Source organism: Numida meleagris, chromosome 2 (genome assembly GCF_002078875.1).
Source record: "Numida meleagris isolate 19003 breed g44 Domestic line chromosome 2, NumMel1.0, whole genome shotgun sequence".
Lineage (NCBI taxonomy): Eukaryota > Metazoa > Chordata > Aves > Galliformes > Numididae > Numida > Numida meleagris.
The window spans coordinates 70,144,806-70,163,086 of NC_034410.1; the positions used below are offsets into that span (position 1 = coordinate 70,144,806).

Below are 18,281 nucleotides of genomic sequence, written 5' to 3' on the forward strand. Positions count from 1 at the left end.
GCCAGTCTCCTTCCCCGCTGGCTCATCTTGCGGCTCAGGGGGCAGCCTGTTCCTGCGCCTTCAGGACTTCCTTCTTGAGGAGCAACCAGCCTTCCTCGACTCCCTTACCCTCCAGGACTGAATCCCAAGGGACCCTCCCTACCAGTCTCCTGAACAATTCAAAGTCTGCCCTCCGAAAGTCCAAGGTCGCCGTTTTGCTATCCCCTCTCCTGGTTCCACCAAGAATTGAGAACTCTACCATTTCATGGTCACTATGACCAAGGCAGCCCCTAACTTCCACATCTGCCACCAGACCTTCCCTGTTTGTAAACAGCAGGTCTAGCAGGGCACCTCCCCTGGTAGGTTCTCTCACCAGCTGCAGAAGGAAATTATCTTCCATACACTCTAGAAACCTCCTAGACTGCTTCTTCTGCGCCAAGTTGTATTCCCAGCATATATCAGGGAAGTTGAAGTCTCCCATGAGGACAAAGGCAGGCGATCGTGCAACTTCAGCCAGCTGTTTATAGAACGCCTCATCTGTCTCTTCATCCTGGTTAGGCGGTCTATAACAGACCCCCACCAGGATGTCTGCCTTGTCAGCCTTTCCCTTGATTCTAACCCACAGAGCTTCAACATTGTCTTCCCCAGTTGCAAGTTCAGTAACACCATAACAGTCTCTAACATAGAGAGCCACGCCACCACCCCTCCTTCCTTGCCTATCCTTTCTGAAGAGCTTGTAGCCATCCATCGCAGCACTCCAGTCATGGGAGCGATCCCACCATGTTTCCGTAATGGCAACTAGGTCATAGCTTGCCTGCTGCACAAAGGCTTCCAGCTCATCCTGTTTGTTGCTCATGCTGCGGGCATTGTCTTAGATGTACTTCAGCTGAGCCCCTTGCCTCACCCCTAATCCCAATGCCCGCCTAGGCACACCTCTTGCAGGGCTGGTTTTATCCCCTTCCTCCTTCCTCTCTAGTTTAAAGCCATCTCTATAAGCCCTGCCAGCTCCTGGGCAAGGATGCGTTTCCCCCTTTGAGACAGGCCGGACCCATCAGCAGACCTCAGGCCTGGTGCCGAGTAAACCGCCCCGTGATCAAAGAACCCAAATTTATTTGAATTATAAAGCTCAGAAGGGTCTTCCTTGTTAGAAGGAAGTGCCAATATTAGATATACTATATAATAAATTGATTATAATAACATAATTATAGTCATTTAAAACAGTCTGGGTTTTAAATGAGTCTTTAAGTAAATCAATTCACAGGAAGAGAAAAGAACAATACAATTGAGGACAACAAGAATAATCCACCTGAATGTAATTATATTCTTGCTTACAGGTAGATCAGTAATGAGTCACTATTTTGGAATTCAGTCTGCCCTGAGGGATTGAATCCAATTAATCCATACTAAGTATGGCTTGGACACTCCCATGTCAGCTATTTTTCTTTTCTGTTTAGTTTTCTTTTTTTTTTTTTCCCTCTTTGACTGTTCACCATCCTCTGTTACTCTGGTCACATATATATACACATATATAAACACATGCATCTGTAGGATTCTAAATATATGTAAAATGGAAAATTACTTAGTAATAAACATACAGCCAGTGGCACAGGCCTTATAGTAACAGATCTAGGCAGCCACAGGAACAGAGCACTGCTCTTGTCTTTTTAAAGACCACACCCTTTCTCTGAAGGACTTCCTTCCTGAGGTAGCAGTAGCAGATAGGGGAACTGCATGGTTCCAAGCAGCTTTCAAAGCCTTAGTCAGAAATAATTAAGAAAGCTGTTTTCATCTATTTGGGTCTCCAAGTATGCTTGTTGCAATCTTGCTGTCATTAACCTTCATTTTACCAAATCCATACTACCTCCTACTTTTTTACTTGTCACAGTGCTATATAAATCAGCCTAGCTCATTATGGATTCTCTTTCAGTGATATTTTGAAATATGTATGATTTTTTTCTTGTTTTTCCTGAATCTTAACTCCTCATGGATTATATAAACAGACTTGATTTCTTTCACCACTTCATTTTACAGTGCTTCTCATCAATTCATTTGACCCATACATAAAAACTTAATTTAATCAGGAATGTTTTTTGTATGATAATATTGCTTAAGCATGGTGTAAAGCTATAATACAAAACCTATAATACAATGGAAAGCACAATAATAACAGCAGGGTGGCAAAGACCTAGGCTACAGCAAGTGAGAAAAGCCCAAATGCAGTAGCCATAGACACAAAAACAAAGGAAAAAAAAGCTGTTTACCCTGGCAAGGCCTAAAGCAGACAGGGATTCCCAGCAAGATATCCTTCCCTCCCCTGCCAGCCCTTAAATGAGGTCTGGGAAGGGGTGGATCCTGGTTCCACCCTTCCAGTCACTCAGGCACACTGCATGCACCTGAGCTCCCCTCGGTTGGCCCTACCTTCCCACCAGGTGCTCAATCACTGGTTCAAGCTGTAACTTAGCATTTCCTCTACGCATGGATTTTGATATATTTATATTTCCAACAATTTCCTTAGGTTTTGTATATTACAGTGTATATTACAGTTTTTAGTGTTATTAGAATTTTCTTCTTGAACCATTTTATTTCAATAATTCTCAAAGTTTTACTTTGCCTTACTACAGTAAAATAAAACTTTTGTAATGGAATTCAACATAGAGTTTCCAAACATTTTTTTTCCCTTAATAACACATATTTATTTGTTTGTTTGTTTGTTTTTGCATAGAGTTTAAAAGCAAATGCTTAGTTTATTTAAGTAAAAAAAAAAATCATTCACACTTTCAGAAGACATAAAAAGTACAAAGATGAATAGTTTGGGAATAAACAACCAATACAGCAACCTTCTTTCTACTGTTTTATCTTTTTTTTTAGTGGCTAGCAACTTTCTTTGACTACTTTTGTGTCCTTATATTTCTGTCTGTTTTCTGCTGGAGTAACAATCTCAGCTTCTGAGCAGTTGTTACTGCTTCTTGCCACTGAGAAGCAACTCAGTGTGAGAGCAATGGTGGTGTCTCATAGTCAATTAATACAAGGAGAAAATAATGCTGTATGAAACCATATAAAATGCAGGATTAATACAGTATTTAACGTCATCAGAAAACATATGCAAAAATGTGATAAAATGTTTTCCTCTTCTGTTTGTTTGTTTTGTTTAAGCTAAACCAACATCACACTCTCTCTCTCCCCACATCCCATCCCACTGGAGTTAAACAGAATAAAGGAGCACCGGTTGTAATATTTGTGTTTTGATGCACTGCTTGGAGGGAAGAATAATCACCAGGCTTGCCCCTCATCACATCTCAAAAACAAATTAGTTTCTGTAAATATTCTATTCATATTGATACATATTACGTCATGTAAGAACCCCTTTGGATTAGTAATGACATTGTATCAGTCCAATTACCAAAGCAGTTCCTCTAGCTGTGAAGGCTATGAAGAGCAATTTTATTACAAACTCAGGAACAAACAAACAAACAAACAACAACAAAAAAAATTCCCAGATTTCTATTCTTTGAAATTCCACTGATAGCATTTAAGCTCCCTCAGACAAATGGCTATTTCCTGGTATGCTTTCATTTTCTTTCTGAAATTCTGTTATGTTAAATCAGTTTCTCATGAAAAGGCATGGGGAGAGTAGAACTTGATCATATTTAATTTCTTCTTCAGTGTCCTATATATGTGAACAGGATTTATAATTAGACTTGAGTGCTTGGATAGATGTTTATTCATTTATTTGCATTTTTTTTTTCAAAAAAAAATAGTGCAAAATGGTATAGACAAGTTTAAAAGAATGAGAATTGAAAGCTTTAATGTCTCAATATTGTTCAGTTTCCCTATGAAATAACAAAACTGTACGTTACCAGTAACAGATATGCTGTAAGACAAAACAGCTATATTTAAAACGTAACACTGAGCAGTAGGTGACCTATAAGGCTGAGTTTACTGTCTGCCATTTCAATTCTACTCAAATGTTGTTTTATACTTAGAAGACACTGAGAAAGGAAATGGCTACTGGGAGACTAATATACATCTTAATTACAAATAAACAGGTGTATCCAGTGAGAAATATTGTCTTGTTCTTCAAGTGGATTTGCTTATATTTAACAGACTTTAAATAGCTACCCTGCAGTCAATAACTGCCCAGAGGCTTCTGAGTCAGGCAAATAAAAGTAGAGGTAAGAGAGTAAAGGCTATATGAATCCTTAAGGCTTCAAGAATTAGTCTGTCTTAAGTAAAATACAAGTAGTATTCCAGCTGGCTGCCTAGCAACTGTGCAAAAGGGAAAGCTAGTGTAACACAGCTCTCATGGTTAATTACACTCGTAATTACTTCCATCAGTTCTGTGCCCATAAACAATTGGAAAATAATCAGATGAAAATTGTTGATTCATTGGATTTACCTGCAGAACACAGTGGTAGAGTGTGCTTAAAGTGGTTAGAAGATTTGTGAAAATGATTAAAAATTTATGTGAACAAAGACACATTTTCATAAGGTGCATACATTGCCCCAGTATGGCTAAAACTGAAATACTGGAGCAGCGATCACAATAAATACATACTGAAAAGCTGGAAGAACACTTACTGGAGGAACTACTTACTGTCACATTGTAGTTTCTTGTCTAGGTTAGAAAAAGAAGAGTCAAACACAAAGAACTTTCAGATGCAAATGCTATGGGATGGAAGGATATGACTCCAACCCAAGTCTTCATTAGGCAAGACTTGGAGAATAGGAGGAACTAATGGCTAGTATGAAAAAACTGTGAAGACAGTTGCTGTGCTATGGTGGGATTATCAGTGTCTCTTCTTCATTTTGACAAGAACCTGTGAAATAAAGGACTTTGAAGGAAACAAATACAACAGAGCTATTTTGACAACAAAAAGCAGTAATGTAGCTGAGAGGCATACTTCATACCAGACCTCAACATACTCCCAAACAGAAGTTGTGACAACTCTTTTTGCTCAAGTCAACAGAGAGCGAGTCAAATATCCTTTCTATGGCATGGAATCTCATCTCCCCTCCAAGCCTCTGATAGTGGTGTAATTATCTTCAAGAAATATGGAGTAGGCAAGCAAAAAAATCATCTAACAACCTATACCACTGACTGTGGTCTACATGTGTATTTTTAGTGCTTCCTGGCAATATATTAGGAACCTGCTGTCCTCCTTGCTCATTGGTGTGTTGTGGCCATGGATTGTCTGAAACCCACTTCAAGCACAGTCCTTGAAACACAGCATAAGAATGTGCAGTACTTCAAAAGGTTGTCAGAAAGATGCTGCTTCCTCCAAAGACCGTATGTGCTGATCTAAATTAACTTCATCCACACTCTTGAAATGCACGTATTCCTTGTGATGACATACAGGTAGAACTCAGGTGCACCAGAGGAACTTTCCAGGCTGACATGCCAGATGATGAGTGCTTGCTTTATAAATATGTGCCTTTATTTGAAAAAGTAGTATTAATGGACTTCCTGTGTAAAATTTCACTAATATCTTCACTTGCAAGAATTTTTGTAAATACTTTAAAATCTCAGGCTCTAATTAAGAACAATAGCAAAACAAATAATGATTTTCTTTGTGATGCATTTTGCAACTTAGAGATGTTGTAAATGACAATGTACCTATGCGCATTATTTCATTAAGATTGTCCTTAAAACTTTGCCTTTTAAAGATGCACATCAGCATCTAGAGGGAAAAAACATTATGTCTAGTCCCTCCAATATTTGTCAGCATTTTTTAATTACACAGACGTTTTCATATCTTAAGGATGCTTGCAACCTAAAAAAAAAAATTAAAAAGAACCTACAAGCAGATTTTTTTTTTATTCCTAATGTAATCAAATTATGAGAATGTCAAACAGGATGAGTATTTGAATGGAGAAGTTCCCAGAGAACTTCAATTACTACAAGAAATTATAAGCATGTTAGAGATATTTTACTGCTGTCTGTTGTTCTGTTAAGGGTTCTGGACATTGGTTGGCATTGCTGTAGTAGATGAAAAATTTCTGAAAAATTTTAGGCAATAAAAAAGTTTACATACTCATTCTAAAATAGGGGTATGGGCAATCAGAAGAGTATTACCTGATTTTCATCTGTTTAACACCTACAACTGACCACTTTCATGGTCTCCACTTGTGAAGTAAAATTGACTTGTGTTTTCTTGACTCAAAAAATACCTCTAAGTTTATGAAAATCTCTAGAGATGTTTTTGTTCGTTACTTATAAAGTAACTAAATAATTAAAAGGATCATTCTTTAAAAGAAAACGTTATGCTCTACTTCTTTTATCTATTTCGTTTACCCAGCAAATTATTGGAGGTTTGTGTGATAAAATAGATTCAGAGAAAGACAAAAGCCCAGATGAGAAAGTATGCAAGGTGCTGCATTAAAAGAAATTTAGTCCCTGCCTCATTAAGAAATTTGTTGCTGTATTCTGGATGTACAAGAGAGAAGTTGGGACTTAATCATGCATTTGTAAAGGCAAGCAGGAGAACAGTGCAATTGTTGACGTTAAAAATGATCAGTCCTGACAAAACCTGTGATATGAAGAGAAATGGCTGCATTTGGAAGAACAGGAAGAGGAAGAACATACTTTAACAAGTATGCCACAGGGAAGAAGTAATGTCAAAAATTAGAAGTTATTGCATGCTTGAAAAAACACTGCAATTTAAAATGATGGATTAGATATGAAGAATAAAAAAGATCTAGGTTAAAGATTTGTTGTAGTTTAACCCAGAATGTAGCTAAGCACCACATAGTCATTCTCTCACTCCCACCCCTTCCCAGGAGGATGAGGGAGAGAATTAAAAAAAAAAAAAAAGAAAGTAGAATTTGTGGGTTGAGATAAAAACTATTTACTAAGACTATTTACTATTTAAGAAAGAGGAAAAAAAGGATAACAGTTAAGATTATAAATATATATATATATATATATACAAAACAAGTGATGCATAAGCAATTGCTCTCCACCTGTCATCTGATGCCCAGCCAGTCCCCTAGCAGCGGCTGTCCAGAAGAAGCTGAGAAACTGAAATATCCTTGGCTCTGTGCAGCACTGCACAACAACTAAATCATCGTTGTGTTATCAACATTGTTTTTCCCCTAAAGCCAAAACATAACATCACACCAGACACTATGAAGGCAAAAATCCACTCACTTCCAGCTGAAACCTGGATAAGAGTAAATTATTTTTGGCAAAACACCCAAAAAAGTGTTAGTCATAAGTATTTTTTATTGCTATGGGACAAAACAACAAATATAAAGAAAACCAAACTCTGAAACACAATCAATGAAGATGTCAAAAAACGTATTTTATTTGGAAAGTGGCATCTTGTCAGCCTTACATCTAGAAATTTCAGTGGAAAAAAAAGCCACATGTTCATTTACCTGACAGATAAGCAAATGTTAATGAAACACTTGCTGTTACTTCCACACAAAAATATTATACAAATCTTTTGCAGTGGTTGCAGAAAGGACTCCATCCAAGTACCAAACAGATCTGATGTATCTGTGACACTAGATTCAATCTGAGGTGGTGAATCTGTACAATATCCTATGATGTGTCTTACAAGTAGAAATATAATTTGGTATTTAGTAGAAAGATAATCTAGCTGGCATTTTTAATTATGAGAATCTTTTTTTAATAATTTACTTTAATCTTGCTTTAGAAAGAAATGTTCTTATTTTGAAATTTAATTTGAAACTTTAATTTCCCTATCAGAAGCATCCATTTGATGAAATAACATTTTTATCCCAAAAGCAAAAAATCGCATCTGAATTCTTCTCTTAGGTGTTCATTTGATTATAGTTTTGTACCTTATTTGTTATGAAAAAAATATAAACATATATTGAAAAAATAAAAAGAGGAGGATTAAGTTTGTTTGACACTTGCCATTTTACATGTGTGCATGTACCACAATAGAAAATATATATGGATGATTTTGTTAGAAAGCTTGCATATTTGTTTAAAATCTGTTCAGTTGATATGTCCTACAGTTTAAGTATTAAATCAACATGCATATAGTTTGAATATGAAGTTTCTTAACTCTTCTACTCTTAAGATAATCAGACATAAATACCTAGGTGCATTTTGTTTTATTTTGTTGTTGTTGTTTGCATTTTTTTTTCTCCTGCAGCTTATCCAGACCATAAGTGCAATAGACAAAGATGACCCTCTTGGGGGACAAAAATTTTTCTTCAGTTTAGCAGCTGTTAACCCTAATTTCACTGTTCAGGACAATGAAGGTAAAATTCATCCCTGGTCCATGGAAGTTTGATCTTTACTACCCAGCATACATTCCTGCAATATTTTGAATTTACTTTTATTGTCTATCAATAAGTAGAGAAGCCCTTAAATTTGCTGTTAACAACAAAGCTGCTGAATGTTTGTGGTTTGGGACTTATATATTTTCATCTTTGTAGAGAAGGCAAAACATAGTTTGGAAAAAAAATAGGATAAAATAAATTATAAAGAAAATCAATAAATGTTGGTTTGGAGTGAATAGCCAAATAAAGGAAGGAGAGGAGAGAAGAAAGTTTAAAAAATGGCTCTACCTTCCAAGATCACGTTTCACTTTAGCCTTCTGTCACATTTCTCTCACCTTGTTTTCTATTTTGCTTCTTTCTGATGATGAATGAAAATTATGTCTGGTAACATATGGCCACTTTGGCTTTGCTTTGATCCTTGAGTCCAGCTTTTATCAGGAGATGTGTACAACACACCCATTTCGGCCTTCATGATTATCAGTTCAACGGGTAGGCCTCTAGATTACAGAAGAAATAAACAAGGGGAGATATCATAATACCTTCAAATATGTTAAAGACTTGTGACTTGGCAGTAGGAATGATCCTCTATCAATGATGAAGAGTACAGGAAGTAACAGGCTGCAAACATGAGGAAAAATTGGTTGAAATAAAAATTTTATCGGTAGGGAAACTGAATAATTGAAGTTGAATGTTTAGGTACCTTATGGATTTCTCAGTAGCAGAGAAAGGTATTTAAAAACACATCAGACGCATTGTTTTTGATGTTGAGTGAAAACAAATGTCATATAGATACCCAAAACAAATCAAAGGATGCAGTAAAAGAGAATTTTGTGTTTAAGTCATTTAATTTTTTAAACAAAAAATACATCCTAGTGACCATGCAGAAGTATTGACCTTTGTATTTCTCTTCTACATGAAATTATTTTCTTTCTTTTGTATTAATTATTTTAATTCAGCCTGAATTTGGCTGGCAAGACATTTACCATTTACCTCAAGAAATTCACTTGTGTGATGACAGTGAAATTTTCTTTCTAATTGACTAAATCCGTATTTTCTCCCTTTTTGGACTTAGAAGTTAGCAACTCTAGTGTTGGGTCACAGTTTTATAAGTATAAGGTGGCTTTGACAATAGAAAGAACAGTCTTTTCCTGTTATTCATTTCATCACAATATCACCTTCATTCTTTTTCTGGCCACTTGGTGAATAGATCTGATGCTGAAGTATACTGCTTACCTATTATTTTTGTGGGCCACAAGTATAATTTAGTAAGTTCACTTCTCAAAACTGTCTTTTTTTTCCAACAAAAAATCTACTCCAAGTGCTAAGGTACATAATTCATTGTTCTACAGTATGTTCAAAGTGTTTTGGTGTGGAAAATCTCATCCTGTATTTACTGATAGCATTCCCCTGCGTGCTGTCACAGAAGATCCATAGGAGGAATCTTTCAGAACAGAGTGCTTGTTAAACAGTGTAAAGTGGAAGGTTATTTTTTCTCAGTTGGCCACTTCATTTCAGGGCTTTAGCCATGGAATGGAACTGTGTCGTGCACTGCATGCATTAATCCATAAAACATTTTAAGCTTTCAGAAATCCTCTTTTCAAATCGCATTCAGAGGTGTTGCAGAGGCAGAGAGGAGCAGTCCAGCTGTATGTAAAAAATTATAAATAGCTTTCTGATTAAATGGGAATGTCACTTGAAAAGCCAGATATCACTGTGAAATGAGGACTAGCCAGTTTCAAAATACTGACAGTGACCAAAATAGTATACTTTGCATGTGCTATATGTGATGCACTCTTATTTTCCTATGCAAGATAATAGTATATTTTAATCTGTCTAGATAACACTGCCAGAATTTTAACAAGAAGAAATGGCTTTAGTCGACACGAAATAAGTACATACCTCCTTCCGGTGGTGATATCAGACAATGACTATCCAATCCAGAGCAGCACTGGCACGCTTACCATCCGAGTTTGTGCCTGTGACAGCCGAGGGAACATGCAGTCCTGCAACGCGGAGGCCCTGCTCCTCCCTGCTGGCCTCAGCACAGGGGCACTGATTGCCATTCTCCTCTGCATCATCATCCTGCTGGGTAAGGAAAATGTATCTTTCCCCCGAGAACAAATGCTTCAGGCCTGACACACTTTACAAAACTGTGCAGGTTGGTAGAAGAAATGATCATGGGGTTTACTTTTGCAAGAGACATTCAATGGCAAATTAAAAGAAAAAAGGCAAAAACTGCCTGACAATTGGACATAGTAAACACGACATCAAGTTTCAGACTGTTAAATGTATCTGTTTGCAAACAGCAGCATTTTTATTATTTTGTTGTCTTTAAAAAAGAGGATTGGGCAGAAGGAATTACATAATCAAAAATCACTTTCATGTTTTTTGTTTTAACTATTTTTGAGATAGAGAATCTCTTGTTTAAGTAAATGCTTAAAGTCATCATGCAGTATGTATTTCACACAAAATTTGCCAGTGAATAATATTTTTACCGTATTAAATCAGCCTATCCAAAGGTTTCTGTGATGTAATTAAAACTTTGTAAATTTTTTAATGTTCCCATTTTGTGTTTCTTAGAATATCAGTGATGTGTAGTTCTGATGGAAAACAGTTTGAACATGCTCCATGCTTAAAAATGGGAAAAGATCTTCAGAATAAACCTGGATATTTTAAAGCTCATCAAATTTACCAGAGGAGCACATAGACAAAGCTCATGGTTCTCTACACAAAATAGCACATTTTGATAGACTCTACTTAGCTACTGTAATATTGACAGTGATGTTTATCGGTTTATTTGGTAGAAATGAATTGGTGAAATGTAGCTGAAATAATGCCCTTGTATCTGATGGGATCGCTTCTAAAAACTGATCAATCCTTACCCATTCTTTCCTCTCCCTTAAAGTTATAGTGGTGCTGTTTGCTGCTCTGAAGAGGCAACGAAAGAAAGAGCCTTTGATCCTGTCTAAAGAGGACATCAGAGACAACATTGTGAGTTATAATGATGAAGGCGGTGGAGAGGAAGACACCCAAGCCTTTGATATTGGCACACTGAGGAATCCTGCAGCTATTGAAGATAAGAAGCTTCGACGAGACATTATCCCTGAAACATTATTTGTACCACGGAGGACTCCTTCAGCACCAGATAACACAGATGTCCGAGATTTCATTAACCAAAGGCTAAAAGAGCATGATACTGATCCTTCTGCACCACCGTATGACTCGCTTGCAACCTATGCCTATGAAGGAAATGATTCAATAGCTGAATCCTTGAGCTCCTTAGAGTCAGGAACTACCGAAGGAGACCAAAACTATGATTACCTCCGAGAATGGGGCCCTCGGTTTAATAAGCTTGCTGAAATGTATGGTGGCGGAGAAAGTGACAAAGACACTTCTTAACCTACAGTAGGCTACATTTTTGGTTCCTTTGAGCGAAAGTAATTTTACAGACACCTTCTGCACTCAACAGTATTTAACATTCAGGAAAATTTTCCTGCCACTCAGCACAATGATTTCCTTTAGAATTTGTTTTCAATTTGTCCATTTATGTAATTCATTCTTTCTAGTAGGATGCCACTTGGAACACGTACAGTATTTTATTTAATCACCTTCCAAGAGCCAAAGCTATGGAAATTCAGTGTTGTCCATTTTAGTAATTAAAATTAAAAATACCTTACCTTCAAAAATTTGAACAGGGTGATAATCCCTTAAGCAACCTCATGTACAAGCCGCTTCTGTTAGGTACATGTCCTACCCTTGCAAGTGCAGCTTTTAAGAAGGCAAAGAAGAAAAAACCCACTATGTTCTGTTCTGTACATTGAAACTGAAATAAAATGTACACGTGGTGTTAATAAGTGTAATATGCAGCTGGTTTAAAAAAAAAGTTTGTGCAACTTCATTTCATCAAATTCTATCTGCCGATGTTTTATATTTATATTTTTGTATTTATTTTTAAGAAATAAACCAGTTTTTACAACTATGTTGATGCTTGCTTGCCTGTTCTGGCCATCAGTCCCAGTCTTGAAGAAAGCATGACATTTCTCCAATGACAGTACAGCCAAGTGTCAATACTTCTATGCTGCTATCTGCTGCATGCATGTAGTGCAGTCAGAAGTGCATAACCTCACGAGGAGAAGATCAAGTCATAGATCTATTTGCTTGCTCAAAGTGCTACTTTCTACAGTTGTCATGCTTAAGAAAAAAATTATTTTTGAGCTAAATTAATGATACGTTATATAGAAAGATGAAGTGATATTTTGTCTTGAATTACACGATTCTAAAAAGATGTTGATAAAATTAATCCATCAATGGAAAGAATTCTGAAAACTCAGATTATTTGTTCTATCCTCCATTTTGGATCATGGTTGCATCATTAGAGGTGATCTGTAACTGCAATGGAGAAAGTGTAAAAAGATGTTTAAGCAAAGGTTTTTAAGCACCAACCTTTTCCAAAGGAAAATCACTTGATGAAAAGAAAACCAAGCAACTAACCAACCATAACAGAAATCGTACTCTAGCTATCGCAAAATAAAGTAGGTATTCCAAGATGTTTTATGATATCTTTTCTTCCCACAGTCTTTAGATTACACAAACCTATTTAGCAAACAAGCACTCTGGGATTTATAAATGTTTCTGAGATTAGATAATTTCAGGAAAAAGCAGGATGTCATAGAGTCTACATTTACGTATTTATTGTGATATAAACACATCTGAAGGACAGTCTCTCCTTTTCTATCTCCCTTAACTTCTTGCTGGCATAAAATCAACAAATATTGAAAATACATTAGTCCTTTGTAAAGTGCATTGCAGCATTCTTATTATACCAGATATTTCTTCTCCTAAATTGAGAGATTAAATGCAGTGAAGCTGAAAGCTGAATACAGTGCCATTATCAAGCTACTTTTGTGCAATGAAGAATGAATTTTTATTGACTTGATATCAAATTAAAGTATTTGATCCACTAAGAAACTTTGAAGATTATGGATTTCTCTTCATTTCACCCAAAAATACCTTCATTTTGATACCCTTAAAAGAAAAATAATTCTTACAATATTAAGAAATATCTTAGATATTTAGATATTATAAGGTTTTGTCAGAACTGTGAGAGGCCATACAGTTTATCTTTTTTTATGACTATATAGTGAAATTGGTCTAATTTTTCCTTCCTTCCTAACCTTCATTTGTCCTTTAACAGCATGTACTAGTAAAAAATAAACAAAGTTCATTGATTCAATACATTAATAGACAAAAGACTTCCAGTACTGTTCTCTCTCTGCAACAGTGTTGAGATCAATGCCACCCGACATAATCAACTGAGTACATACCAGGACAAGGTAAAATAGGCTATAATACAGCTGTTTGTCATCTTTTGCTAAATATAGATTTTGGATAAATAAGTGCAATCTACAGTGTTACATGCAACTCAGTAAGGATCTCTGGAAAAACAAAAACAAAAAACATAAATCTCTCTTCTTAAATATATCCATAAATATCAAAGAAGACTATTATTTTGGTTTGTGTTAAAAAAATTATTTCTGAATATTAAATTTTTCCTGTCATTGACTTTAAGGAGGTTATTTTATAATTGTTTAGCAGAATGTGAAGCTAGTACTTAAAATTTAATACCATGTGCCCTATTAAATAAAATAGTAGTGGAGCTTGAAGAAATATATAACCAAATATAAATGTACTACTAAAAATATCATATAAATAGTATAAATGAAAATATGATGGCAACCCCAAAAGTAATGTCTTCTATTTTATTATTTTGGCCCATGGTGTCAGAGGCGAATGTTGGTGATATAGCAGTAGAGGTGGGACCTTTCCACCAGTATTCTGTTATATTTTGTCTCCATGTTGCAGCAGAGGGGCAGTCTGACAGAATGGCATCTGGCATGGAAGTGCATATGAAGTAAATATGCGTAACTGAATTTCTCCATGTAGAAAAAATCGCATCCAGTGACATTCATGGACGCTTGCTGAATGTTTATGGAGACCTAACAGTGGATGTGAGCATTTCAGCAGTGGCGACAGTGATGTGAAAGACAAGCCACATTCCAGATGGCCATGCGCAGCTGTAACACTACAAAATGAAGAGCATCTCAATCAGCTCACCTATGCAAATTGGCTAGTGGTGGTGACTATGTTGAAAATTAGTGTTTTGCAGCTGAAAATTGGCTCTATTAAATAGTGTCATTATGCACTTTGTTGTAGTTTCCATGGAAATAAATAGGAGGCACTACTTTCAGAGTGACCTATGAGTCTTTTACCCCCTGCTAAATACTTAGAATTTTATTTCTCAACATATTTTTGTGAAAGGAAAAAAAAAAATCAATTTCACACTACAGATGTTACTGTACAAATAGCATTTCAACATGTGAATATTTACCGTGTTACTGTACAAATACTGTAGTATTTGTAGCCTTAGGAACATGCAGTCATCCTTGAAGATATATCATAAGTAAAATAGTCAGGAAGTTGGAATTCAATGTCATAATTAATATATTGGTGGAAGTGGATCATCAGCTAAGTATTGTCTTTTACACTCAAGCACAGAATAGTCCACAAAGTGTCTTTCATGTTCCTACATGCCACAAATGAGTCATAGAAGCTTAGTTAAATTTAAGGCACTAGCTAGAGTAAGAGATCAAAGCCACGTGTGAGATGTCATAGAAAGGGAGAAGAAAGGAAAAGGAATCAAAGACACTATCCCAGTGTCTTTCTCATGTTCTTAAATGGTGAAAAATTGGAAACTGAAACTCCCAAATTACTCAAAGAAGTAGAGGAAATTTAAAATAAGATACCTCTCTCCCAAGCAGCACCTTCTAAGCCTAGCCACAGGGAAGTCTCAGAAAAACAGTAAAACATAACAACATGTAATAAACAGTAATCTAGTTTCTTTAGTCCAAATTAATTTTCCATACATTCATTTGATGAAAAAACTTAAAGGCCAGACAGAAAAAAAAAATGAAAATACAGTAATATTGCATCTCAGATGGAGCCTGTGAATGACTGACAGGACAGATCTAACAAATGCCTAAAAATTCAGAAACACTGAAATTATTATGGCCACTGGTTCCCTAGTAAGCAATTAGTTCTCAGAGTCTATCCAAATATTAATTAATTAATTAATTAAAACAGAAATATTGTAAAGAAGGGATGTACAAGATCTTATGTTTACAAACTGATATGAGAACAATAACAGCAAAAATAATATTTTGTAGGGCCTTCAGGGAAAGGGTTGATGATAAGAACTGTCAAAGATTAAATGAAAACTGAGTAAAACCACCCCAAACAAACATCTAAATCAACAAAATCCTCACACTGTACATCATCAGATCAGTATATTCATCAGTTGCCACCCCTGGAAGTTCAGATGTTTTTAATCGTTCAGTGTCGCAAGGTGTCACATTTCCAATACTGGTATTTACATAGCATTTAAAAATATTATTTACAGTCCTGGAAGAAAATGTTTTGTTCTGGATCAAATTACTTATCAATAATATCACTATCTATTAGGAGTCTACTCTTCATCCCTACCAACCACTGTCCAGTGTGACACCATTGCCCATGAAACAAATTTTCCAACAATAATTTTCTGAGTATATCTTTATGCTACCTATTACACAAAGTTACAAGAAAAGAACCATGTGCTACATTATTATCCTCCACTCCTCTTCTAAATTGTTTTTACTGGAGTAACTACAAAAACATCTGTTAAGGGCTACAGAGCTACTAACTGCGCCAGTCACAAATAGTGGAGACTGCCAAATCCAATCATTGTCCCATGTTGTACTTTTCAGACTAGTTTGCCTTTATTGTAACAGAAGTCAAATTATTTGAGTGCTCCTCTGTATTTATCCAACATTTGGGAAGAAAAGTAAGCTAAATACTTTCTCTTGTCCCATCACTAATTTCTCTGAAGAAAAGTCAATGAGAATTTTTAGGAATCTTGTTGGCAACATATATATAATGTCAGCATATCAACAAAAGAGTTTAAGATTCTTTCCTTTTCTTCAAATCAGGAAATTACAGATGTGATTACAAAAGTTACTAGGAGCTTTCCAAAACTTCATTATTTTATCAGAATCTGTTCACAGCAAGATGAGCTAAAACAATTTCACTTTTTCATAACAATGTTATCTATTGTGTTCAATATATCTTATGTAAATAGTAAACTTAAGGAGATAAAAGTAAATAAAAGAGGATATGTGAAAGTGATTTTTTCCTCCCAAAAAATGCCATGGGCTTCTCTACGATCTCTACAGTTTTACAAAGGAATGTTCATTCTCTCATCCAGTATGTTTGAACTGGCTGAAAAAATCACTTTCCACTTAACTGGAGATGTAAAAAATAGCAACAACATCAGAATCTTTATTTGTAATAAAGCAGATAAGATCTTTGTATTCTTCTTCTTATGTTTTCTCTTCTTTACAGTTATCCTTGGTTGCATTCTAAAGGAATATTATAGAATCTTAGAATCATTAAGGTTGTAAAAGACCACTGAGATCATCTATCCATCCCATCAAGGCAGGAAATCACAATGATAGTTTTTAAAGTAGTGCTTCTTCTTGAATGCAAATTTCTCTTAAAAAAAAAATAATAATAATCACCCAAGCATTTATTTTTTAAGGAAGCTTCATTGTCTTTAACTAAACAACAACAAATAATAGTAATAATGATAATAATAATAATAACTCCTTAAAAAGAAAATTGACAATTACTCTTTCTTTGATTCTTTGGCTGCAAACCAAAGATCAGATTTTGGACATGATGAACTCTGAGTATTACTGAATACAGACTTCTGTATGATCTCATATCTTTTATAGTCCCAGACAAGATTACAGGATGACAAAGTGTGATTAGCAACAACAACAACAACAAAAACACACAGTAAATCCAAGAGATAAGTTAATCAACAGCTCATGCAAGCTTTTTGAAGACATAACACTGTTGACAAACTTTAATTTACAGAAGAACTTCGTTATATTTAACAATGGCACATACAGTTTGGCTCCATTGTAATGCACTCCTCTACTGTGCATCCCCCTCTCATGAATGTCATCATTACAAAGAGTTGGAGAAGTAATGGACATTTGTGATTTTGGCTGGTTTCCAGATAGTGTGGTAATCTGCTTGTTAACAGGGACAAAAGTTATCCCTAAAAAAGTGTTTTTCAAAGTGAAAGCATCTGCTGACACATGACAGAATTTCAGAACATTTGATAACCTTCACTTGCAAGACAGTCACAATATTGTCAGGTGGAAGGGGAAATTCCAGATTATGTGGTCTGCTTAGATATCCAAAAGGTGTCTGACAAGTTCTCTTATCAAGACTCCTAAAAATATTCATCTGCTATAGTCCTCACCTGGGCAAAAGCCAGAAAGTCAATGATAGGAGATAAATATTTAAATGTCTTTGTGGAGGCAACCACCAGAGGAATCCTTTTGATCTGAGAAATGAGAGTAATAAAGGGGAAACAAAACTTAACTATGATTATAATTAAGATTAAGACCAGTAAATAAAAAGATATACCTAAGAACTGCAAGGACAAATGGCAGACATTCCCAGACCATAAATGAATATATAAAATCTTTATAGACTGATGTGAAATGATGCAGTGATTATTATTATAAGGTGAAATCTTATACAAGCCAATTGTGGGAAAACCTTAGCTCAGTATTAAGTAAATAAAGGAAATCAAGCATTAAGAATTATACAGAAAGAACAAAAAATATGTATTGATATGCTATCATCTGGTATTTATCGATTGTTGCATTGCAAGTCCTTATCTTCTTGCCCAGATGACATATGTTAAACCTAGAAAAGGTAAAGAGTTTGAGAGATGACCAAAGGTAGATGTTCTGTGGTTTTTTTTCTTGTTTGCTTTGTTTAGGTTTTGTGAGGAATAATGAGGCAGGCTAGAATTATTCAGCTGACAGGATATATCATAGACGTCAATGAAAACATGAATGATATAAAGGAAACAGGAAGAATCTACTGTTCACTGTGCTTTTTGTTAAAAGAAATAGGAGTCGTTCCCTCTG

General features: G+C 35.5%; 1 protein-coding gene and 1 long non-coding RNA gene across 3 annotated transcripts in view; one reads left to right on the forward strand and one right to left on the reverse strand.

Moving 5' to 3' along the window:
* LOC110393902 overlaps positions 1-2,494 on the reverse strand; it is a 14,869-nt gene extending 12,375 nt beyond the window's left edge. Inside the window, exon 1 of the long non-coding RNA XR_002435255.1 lies at positions 2,241-2,494. This is a non-coding gene — a long non-coding RNA (uncharacterized LOC110393902). The remainder of the gene's footprint in view (positions 1-2,240) is intronic.
* Positions 1-12,167, forward strand: part of CDH10 (cadherin 10) — a 96,375-nt gene extending 84,208 nt beyond the window's left edge. For both annotated transcript variants that reach the window (XM_021387350.1, XM_021387351.1), the window contains 3 exons: positions 8,106-8,214; positions 10,073-10,324; positions 11,141-12,167. In XM_021387350.1, the coding sequence (XP_021243025.1) occupies positions 8,106-8,214; positions 10,073-10,324; positions 11,141-11,634 (855 nt within the window). In that variant the 3' untranslated portion in view covers positions 11,635-12,167. The remainder of the gene's footprint in view (positions 1-8,105; positions 8,215-10,072; positions 10,325-11,140) is intronic.